The sequence below is a fragment of the Diplotaxodon limnothrissa genome, linkage group LG11 (genome assembly GCF_057381915.1).
Source record: "Diplotaxodon limnothrissa isolate DT_005_m linkage group LG11, D_limnothrissa_male_GT1.1, whole genome shotgun sequence".
Classification (NCBI taxonomy): Eukaryota; Metazoa; Chordata; class Actinopteri; order Cichliformes; family Cichlidae; genus Diplotaxodon; species Diplotaxodon limnothrissa.
The window spans coordinates 24291518-24301586 of NC_140606.1; the positions used below are offsets into that span (position 1 = coordinate 24291518).

At 38.9% G+C, this 10069-nt stretch overlaps 1 protein-coding gene across 1 annotated transcript; it reads right to left on the reverse strand.

The window, feature by feature from the left end:
• Nucleotides 1-37: 37 nt before the first annotated feature.
• ddx61 (DEAD (Asp-Glu-Ala-Asp) box helicase 61) lies at nucleotides 38-8393 on the reverse strand. Its single transcript, XM_085365411.1, has 12 exons — nucleotides 8197-8393; nucleotides 6980-7043; nucleotides 6737-6841; nucleotides 6158-6287; nucleotides 5517-5663; nucleotides 4818-4912; nucleotides 4597-4719; nucleotides 4371-4499; nucleotides 1262-1442; nucleotides 1075-1176; nucleotides 770-981; nucleotides 38-101 (listed from the first exon to the last, which is right to left on the reverse strand). The coding sequence occupies exons 1-11, from the start codon at nucleotides 8370-8372 to the stop codon at nucleotides 800-802; spliced, it is 1434 nt and encodes a 477-aa protein (XP_085221537.1). The 5' UTR covers nucleotides 8373-8393; the 3' UTR covers nucleotides 38-101; nucleotides 770-799.
• Between the last annotated feature and the right edge of the window lie 1676 nt (nucleotides 8394-10069).

A 10069-nucleotide genomic window follows, 5' to 3' on the forward strand; every position in this document is an offset into this window, starting at 1 on the left:
ATTATTTTGAGGGAGGAAGGAGCAGAAAGAAAATCTTCACTTTGAATCTTGTCTGATGTGTAGCCAGTATTGTGTGACAAATGCCAGGCACCATGTTTGTTCTGCAAAACAAAAGAAAAAAGCCAGGAATAAAATTATAATCTCCAGTTCCAACCATGTCAATGTGTCACTACTGTAGTAAACCCACAGAGCAGATAGCTGGCCCTGTGTGCAGATCAGCTCTGTCCAAATCTATGCTGACTGTTCTGTAACCCCTTCACCTTTAAATCTTGTAAAGCTTTATATCCTCTTTCATGAAGATTAACTAATCAATTAAAAAGGTTGCTTCAGGAAGAGTGTTCAGATGCACTACATCCTAAAATACCCCTATATATGTACTCTTCTTATGGTTCAGAACACAGCGAGCAAGAATATTCTCTCTGGTTTCACCTGTACATGATATACTTTTTAAGCTATTCCTTGCTGATGAATTCACCTCACAATCATAATACTGGAAACACAGAATAGGGCAGTGAATACTCACTGGCCACAGATCAAACAGCTTTTCAGCAGGCGCGTTCAAGGCCAAGCATGAACCCTGAATAACATTTTGATGTAGATTAACTGACAAATGCAATTAAAATCTGTGTTTACACGGTTGCAACAACCTAGTCCTGAGCAACCAAAGGGCAGCAAACATCCCATCTTGTTTTATTTATAAACCAAACTTTTGACTCTTAGAGATTTATTTTTCAGTAATGCTTCAGTTTGAGCCATTCAAGGAACTGACCATTGATTTGTGCAGCTCCCAGTCCTTAGTTTATGCCTTCTCTTCACCATCTTCTGCGTCAACAGAGTGAAACTCTGCAACATACAGGCTCTTGTCAATGCTGCTGGGTATGGGCTTAATGTCAGTAACCAGCTGGTCCTCAATATTCTTCAAATTGTAGCGATCATCTGAAGTTATGAGGTTGATAGCCAGACCCAAGTGACCAAAACGCCCTGTGGAAAATCAACATGGTGTCAAGCTTGTATTAGTAGTGGTATTACAAACAGTAGCTGTAAACCTAACTTATTGACAAAACGACAGGTTACCTGATCTGCCAATGCGGTGGAGGTAGGTCTCTGCATTTTTGGGGAAGTCAAAATTAATAACCACGTTTACAGCCTGGATGTCAATTCCCCGAGTGAAGAGGTCTACAAGAAAACATGTGCTTACTCAACCCAGTGAACATTTGTTCTTCCACTTCACATTTTTCCAATGCAAAAACTCTTCACCTACCTGTGCAGACTAGGTTTCTGCACAATCCATTTCTGAAGTCATGGAACACACGGTTTCTGTACTCCTGCATCATCTTTGCATGAATGTAGAAGCATGAATAACCAAGTTGAGTGATTTTCTTTGCAAGAAGTTCAACTCTCTGAGTGGAGTTACAGAAGATGATAGACTGATTGATCTGGAGCTGGAAGAGAAAAATACAAAATGAAGGGTTATTTCACAAAATGTGAACAAAACTGTTTTGTTGGAAGCTGTGTTTACATTGCGTTGTATTTTTGTTTTATTAGCTTTAAGTGCAAATTTTATGTTTATCATAAATACATTTTCCTTTTTACTTAATCTAACAAAAAAAAAGTGAATTCAAATACACGTTACAGGCACAGTGGCACGCAAAGGCTGGGTCAAAATTTCCATTACTGTGAATAGTTAAGGAAGGAAGAAAGGAGGACAGACACCCCCCCCAAAAAAAGGAAGGATTTGTTCAGTGGTCCTCAGGTCAGAGAAAACAAAGAGCAACAGAAAATCAAAAGGTAAATGCATTACATGATCATATGTGAAGCAACATTGGTGTAATTTCAACTAAAAAAAACAAACAAACAAACCATTGTCTTTTTACTAGGGTCAGTACTGCGTGAACACAATGTAGGAGCCAATTATATTTACTCTATACCTCATAATGGTCCACAGGCTAAATCATTGTATGCCACTGCCGACTTTTCAGTCAGCCTCCAGGTGTAAAACATGAATATGAATGATGAATATGTTGGTTACTGGGCAAGCTAGCAATATTTTGGATGGCAGTGAAAGACTGATTTCATGAATACTTTCATAAAAGACATGAAAATGTGTCTTTTCATTTTTTATGAAATGCCTCATTTGTAATTTCATCTCACCTGGACGGTCACAGTATTCTGACAAGGGATGCCCAAACCTGTCTTCTTAGATTTTCAATTTATTTTTGCATATTTTCCTACTAATATCTTCGACTACAACACATGTCATACAACACAAAAAAAACCACTATCACCCCAAGGGGGCAGAGTTTCTCTTCTTAATGGTGCAGCAATCCAGTCTTTAAGTGATGATGCATTAATTGTGCTTCTGGGTCCAAACTGCTCTTCATTTATTGAGGCTGTTGTGATTTTTTTTTTTTTTACATGTTTTAATACTTTGTATCTTGTTCTATTTAATCTGAACAAGCACTAAAAAAAAAGAAAAAAAAAAAAAAGCAGTGATCACTGTCGGCCCCTCTCGGTTTTTATTACAACTATTCATTTTAAAGCTCAATTTTTAAAACCTTACGATGTAACTACAGCCGAGCCCATGCGGTAAATTAATGACCAACCTCGTATTGTGGCTGGATTGTCTCAGTTGTTCTCCTGACTGAAGTTTGGTCCATTTAAAGGATCCTGCTATGGAACTGAATTTGTCCCCAACCATGGGGAACCCTTGCATTAACTTTTATCGAGTAGGGAAAAAGTTAGCGTTCATCAGCTTACTGTGTTTATATTATGCCAACCATAGCTGCGTAGCTAGCCACCATGTAGCACACCATTATATATCAGCTAGCCCAACTTCAATAACCCTGCAAACGTCACTGCTGCTGTTTAGTTTCCTGTCTTCATTTATCTCAGAAGTGAAAAAACGTTTTGTTTTTTTCAGAAATCCCTAATGCAGAACACGGTATGTCATGTTTAGATGGAAACTAGTGAGCTAACTCCCTGCCAACTTCTAACTCTTACATTTCATAAATTCTGTTTTTATGGATGCCTGGATGTTAAACTTAATTGTTACACCTATTAGAGCAGCCACACTGATCATTTTATTAAAGATGAAAGAGGAAATTTAGACAGTTTGTAACTCTTAGTGACGCCCCAGTGTTTGTTTGACTTTGGACCCAGAAATGGTTAATGACGTCAGACTTAAAGACTGGATAGCACAACTGGTTGGTCAAAACTAGGGGTGCAACAATACATGTATCTGTATTGAACCATTCGATACAGTGCTTTTGGTTCGGTACACATATGTATTGAACAATACAAATTTTTTAAATTTATTTTATCAACTTTTCTTCTGATGATGCTGTCTGTGTTGAGAGCTCAGTGGATCTGCGTTCGACTACTCCGCCTAGGATGCATTGTCGAGTGCAGATCCACAGAACGCCGCCTACATGCATTCACTCAAGCTAGCGAGACAGAACCCTAGTGCAAAGATAAGTGGAAGCAGATAAAAACAACAACAAGCACACATGCTACAAACTTTACCCGAGTCATTTAGACAGCCGTTAGTACATGATTCTAAGAGGGCAAAAGAACTAGACAGGACAATTGCTATTTTTTATGCTGTCGACATGCGACCCTTTTCTGTTGTAGAAAAACACCGGGTTTCAGCAAATGCTGAGAGTACTTGAGCCCCGATACAATATTCCTTCACGAACCTATTTCACCGATACTGCAGTTCCTGCTTTGTGCAAGGAGACAAAAGCCAAATTAGAGACGGCAGTGTCAGCAGCACCCAGTGTTGCTCTGACCTCAGACGGCTGGACTTCAAGAGCTACACAGAGCTACTTAACCGTCATTGCACATTACATTGATCTGGAATGGCAGATGAAAAGCAGTGTTTTGCAGACACACATCATCGAAAGTCACACCACTGACGACTTAGCCAAAGATCTGTCAGAAGCTGTGAAAGATTGTAAGTTAGTGCGACCAAATGCTATAATACCTGTAACTACTGACAATGCTAAGAACATAGTTAATGCTGGGCTGGGGGTAAGAATATACCCCACAAGAAGGGTATATTATAGTTTTGATTTTGGAAAGAGACATTTCTCTGTAATAAACTTTTTTTTCCCACAGATGAGTGATTTCTTGATAAGATAGATTTCTTTTATTATTTTGTTGTTTCAGCAACATCTAATTTGAAAACTGTACTTTTGAGTTAAAAGAAATATTCATAATTTTAATACATTACAGATTAAAAAAAAGACATGAACATTTTTTTTGTATTGAAAAAAAATATCAAACCGTGACACCAAAGTACCGAACTGAACCGTGATTTTTGTATATTGTTGCACCCGTAGTCAAAACTAATCGAAATTTTGATTACTTACCCTGGAGAAGAGTGTGTTAAGACAGTGTACCTTCTGTCTTTCAGTCACATAGGCATAGTACTGAGTGATGCCCTTCAGTGTGAGTTCCTCCATCAGGTTGATTTCATAAGGCTTCTGCATGTGCTTACTCTACACAAAACAGTTTACAACAACTTAAACTGTTAAACGAGAGTACAAACAAAGTGAATTCTTACTCATGCAGAAGATTTAATGTTTGACATCTTACCATGAATTTTTGCACACTGATGGGAAAAGTGGCAGAGTAAAGCAAAACCTGACGATCCTTTGGCATGAAACTGATGATATTTTCGATCAGAACCACAAAGTCCTGGGAGAGCAACTTATCTGCCTGAATAAAGGGAGGGGGAGGTAAAACATCAAAAGGAATAGTATGTCCACAAACTTAAAAACAATAAACAATATAGAAAAAAAGAGAGCAAATCGTACTTCATCCATCACCATCATTTGAGTCTTGTCCACTTTTGCCACACCCTTCTTAATTAGGTCCAGTATCCTCCCTGGTGTGGCAATCACTACATGCACTGCAGGAGAAGCAAGCATGAAAAAAAATTTTTTTTAACCAAGAAAAGTATTACTGCCATGGTTACTGGGAGCCATCATGGCTCAAGAGTTGGGAGTTCGCCTTGTAATCGGAAGGTTGCCAGTTTGAGTCCCGGCTTGGACAGTTTCGGTCATTGTGTCCTTGGGCAAGACACTTCACACTACACTTCACCCGCCAGTGTTCAGCAGCCTCGCCTCTGTCAGTGCGCCCCAGGGTGGCTGTGGCTACAATGTAGCTTGCCATCACCAGTGTTTGAATGTGTGTGTCAATGGGTTCAGTGTAAAGCGCTATATGGCCATTGTGTTCTCTGCCCTTTAAGTCCAGCTTACAAACTTTCTCTCTTCCTGGCCCCATTCATTGGAGACTTAAGAGCCAACAAACAAGAGTCAAGATAAAGGAACAATTTGAACCTCAAATATGAACATATTTGCTACTTAGTTAATTAGTCAGATAAGCAATTTAAATTTAACTATATGTTGGGGGAAAAATAGTAAATATCTTTAACAATATTTAAAAAAAAAAAAAAAGATTCAGTTGCAGCCATAAAAATAACTTTTTTAAAATTGTCTTAAAATGTTAAATACCAGTCTCATCAAGACGCATGATGTCATCCCTCAAGTTTGTCCCACCCGTTGTAGCCATGATCTTGACTCCTCCCAGGTGCTTGCTGAGTTGAATGCTGATCTGGCTCATCTGCAGGGCCAGCTCTCTTGTTGGCACCATTACCATGGCTGGAAGGAAACGGATACAATAAGGGCTGATATTAATGCAGAAAAAATTAAGGTTTCCAGCAGCAGAAAAACTATTGATGGAGTAGTGCAGTGCAGCGATCATAATCAGTATATTATCAATATTATCAATATTTTTAGTTTTAGAGCAACAAAAGAACCACTGATCAAAGTGTGCATGTGTGCAGCTTGAGCACAACATCCCTACAGTTCATGAAATTATCTCTACTTTTCAGTCATGGCTGTCATATATTCATGCTCATGTCTCAGTTTATTTTATTGCACTTCACTTAGTTTTCAGTAGTCTGCAGTGCTACAGACCACTGATTCTGCACGGTACTTTCATGCACTACTCATACGCTGTGAAGCCACTAATCATGTACAGTCTGTCGCTACTTTCTTCCACTGTTGTCTAGCCACCAGGCATCATCTTAAACTGTAGTTGGTTGTCTCAACACTGACTGTAAGCCATCAGCCCAGACCTAGAAGAAACTCACCCTGGATATGATCCTTCTTAAGGTCTATCCTCTCCAGGAGAGGAATGAGGTAGGCACCACTTTTTCCCGTTCCATTTTTAGCCCTTGCCAAAATATCTCGTCCTGATAAGGCAATAGGGATGCTCTCCTCCTGTTGGCGGACAAACAAGTCGATTCAGAAAAATGGGCATGGTTCATTAGGCATGAAGCAATGTAAATAGACAGGACTAAAGGATCACCCCTACTGTTTCTTCTAACAGTCAAAAACGCGCAAAGTGGCACCAATGTTTAACACTTCATACTTATATGTAATCAGGAGGACTAGAGATTGGACTCATTTAGCCTCCTACTCACTGAAATTAAAACTTGTTCCAGAGTAAATTAATCAAAAATGCTTCTCTTCTGTTTGGTAGATGCATATTAGTGTTTCTCCTGCTGTTTTTTCCATTTGTGGACAACTTCCCTGCAAAGCATATGGCTGAGGCATGGGGCTGTATCAAGGCAAAGTGGGGGTAATGGGATTCTGTTAAAGGGTGCAACTATTTATACATCTAAATTAACACCAGAAACAGGAACCAGAGTTCTGGCTACTTTATTTACCTGGACAGGGGAAGGTTTCTCCCATCCCATTTCAAAGATTCCCATAAGCAGTTCTCGCTTTAAGCAGTAGTCTTCAAATTCATTTCCCTTGGTGGATGTCACATCCTGGAGAACACAACTCAATCATTTTAGTTTACTGTTTAAAACGATCCAGAGGTTGAGGATTACAGCACTAGATGGCAGCATGGACTGAGTCTAAGTAAGCATGTATAACTATACTTGCGTCTAATGGCAGTCACCTACCGAAGTTTTCACCCTGGTATCTTTTGGAGGAAGCTCCAGGCATTTCTTCCAGTCATCACCAAACCTAGTCGTAATCAGGAGTACAATTTTTGTAGGGAAGACCCAGACCATATCAAGTGAAAAAAGAAAACAAAATGTTAAAATAAGCACTGCAACATTTAGTTCTTTATTTCATAATCTTCAGAGAGGGAAAAGGGCTTTAAGCAGTGTGATTTGGCTCAACTTGGAAAGATGAAGACCTAATATACTAAAAATACACAACAGCTTAATGTAGTAATTTCTATGGCGAGCATTGGTGAAAGCAACTTCAAAGCAGCACAGCAATACTAAAACTAATGTATGCAAGGCTAATATTATAACTTCTAAGACCCACACAATGGACTAACCAATTATTAGAAGTACTCATTGTTTCAACTAGATGGCAGAAATTAGCCAGATATAAAGAATAACTTTCACTTGTCCATATGTGTATTACTAGTCTAGTTTGTTTTGTTTTTTAAAATTTACATGTACAATGACAATAACCTATTGTATTCTAAAGCAGTTCTGCTGCTGGCCATAATATTGAAGAGCACAGAGAGCATGCTGACGCCTTTAAAACTGCACTCTGGAAACCAGGGTTATTTTTGATGCCCACTGGTTAAGAAGAACTAAAAACAATTTCAAATTATATTCCTTTGGGTAGGCAGATACTTGCCCTCGACCTGTATGCATGTCCCTGTTTGGTAAGTGGGCAAACATCTAAATAAGTGTTAAATGCAAATCTACTTCTTTTGGTTAATTTATTTTGGATCTTGCTTTTAACACCCAAGCTAGCCCTGGTGTGAATGCTGATGATGTTCTAAAATTGTCACATATGCACACAAACCAAATGTGAAGTACATGATCTTCACAAAATTAACAATTCTGTAATTCATGAACTTCCAAACAAAGTACTAAGTGCTGACAACAGCAAAAACATCTTACTGTTAAACCTTAAATTATTAAGTCATGTCAGGACAGGTGTAATGGTAATTAGAGCTGATAGCAGGGATTTAAAAAAGGCTTTGACTGTTTAGAAGATTTGGTGAGAAGTCCTGAACTTTCCCATGGGGTTCTCATGCAGGTTTTCTCTAAAGCACAAGCTGTCAAGCTGCAAAAAATGATTACGTGAGGAAAAAACGACACTTTTCTGTTTTCAAAGTAGAAGAGAAACATTACTAAAGCAAGTATCTTACTTGATGCCTCCACTGCTCTGAGGTATGCTGGTCCTTTTATGGGCACTGGGATGTTGGACATTTGACAGGAGTTCAGACTGTTGTCCACCTGTCTTGGTCTGTCCCCTGAGCTGCCCATTTGCTGGTTTGTTCAATCCAGCCATTGGTGCTGGGTTTGCGGTTCTTGCTGTCGCCATGTGTCCAACACCTTAACTGGATTTTCCTCGCAGTATTGTAATATTTCAGCTCAGTTCCTTTTCACTGCTCTACTTTAATGTGCACATGTATTGCAAAACTAAAACGTGAGAAAAATAAAACCCTTTTCTCTTATCTATCCTTTTTAAACCATGTGTTCACAATCTAACATTCAGATCTCTTCATAAAAAGAAGTTTGTGTGTAAATTCTGCCTATTTACAATACAACTCTCCAAAAAGGAGAAATCAATATAAATAGCGTGACTAATATGACCAAAGAATAAACTTGTGTGTGTTTTTAGTGTGCACTTGTGAGTATGAGTTTGACTGTTACATTGACTGAAAATGGGTAGTATTAAAATATGGACAACTTGATCACATATCTAACTGCTCTCATGTTCAAGTATATAACTCGTACTGCTGGGGTTTAATACTGGATTGTTCTTAATAGTGGTCTGAAAAAAATTACAATCCCTGCAATTTTTTTAAAGCACTGGCAGGCTACATTTAATTTTGGGGGGTCATTTTTTTCGGTTTTCAATTCTCCTGTAGCAAAACGCCAAGATGGAAGCCTACAAAATGTTAAAGGAAATGATGAACAATACACAAGAAAAGTAGTCCAGGTTTCCTGCAAGAAATAAACAATGGCGGTTGTTGTTGTTTTTTTAAGCATTAACAGGCTAGTCAAAAGAGAAGAGCACAAAAATAACAAGCGCTTCAAAGTGGTATTACTCAAAGGCACCTGACCAGATCAACGAAATACATTTCAGATCTGTACCAAAGGCAAAGCTCACCTTTGTTATATTGTGACAAATAATGCTGCCACCACAAGACTGGTGGTAGATGGCAAGAAAGTCTATCAAGTATTTATGGAAATATAAGTAAAATGAGGAGGTTGAAAAACGTGGAGTTAACATTTTAATTCGGACAACTTTGCCTTTGTTTTGATGCCGAGGCTAACAACCAGTGTAAACTTAATAACAGCTGCAAGCAGTTTTGAATTTTAGCAGCCAGTGTTATGGTCACTTAGCTAGCCAGTGCAATTGTTAGCCATGTTAAACAACAAAGTAAAGCCAACAGTGACCGACATGTGTTTAGTTTATCCATAAAGTTACCGCTATCGATAACAAAGTTAGCTAGAATACTTTAACTTACACGAGTGTACGCGCCGTTAAAACTTCACGTACAGCTACGTGGGCTTTGCCATCGAGCTAACAAGCTAAGATTGCGTCTTTTTTTTCCGGTTTGTGAGAAACTGTTTCAAAATATCTGTCGTTTACAAAGAAACCGCATCTGCATCCGTTTACATCTCACCCTTCAGCACTTTCATTCAACCATCCGAGCACGCTGATTCTAGCCTAGGCAGTATACGCTAACGGTGACGCTTAACTCTACCAGTCAGAGAAAGATGCTACCTTTCCCTTACAAACTTACCGCCTGTGTCGTGATTCAACTGTATATCGGCTTTTCGTTTAAGCTTGGTAGGCACTACTTTTGACAAAGGCACAGAAGTTTTTTTTTAACCTTTTGTCTCTTCTTTGAGAGAACTGACAATTCAACATGGCCGCGCTCGTTTTGGGGTTGGCTGTTTGAACCAATGGAACTGCCAATTGGCCAATCACGGGCCTGTTTTCAAACGCCTCAAAAGTTTTAGCTACTCAGCTCAGGCCATCACTGAGGCACCGACTCTGAAGCCCAA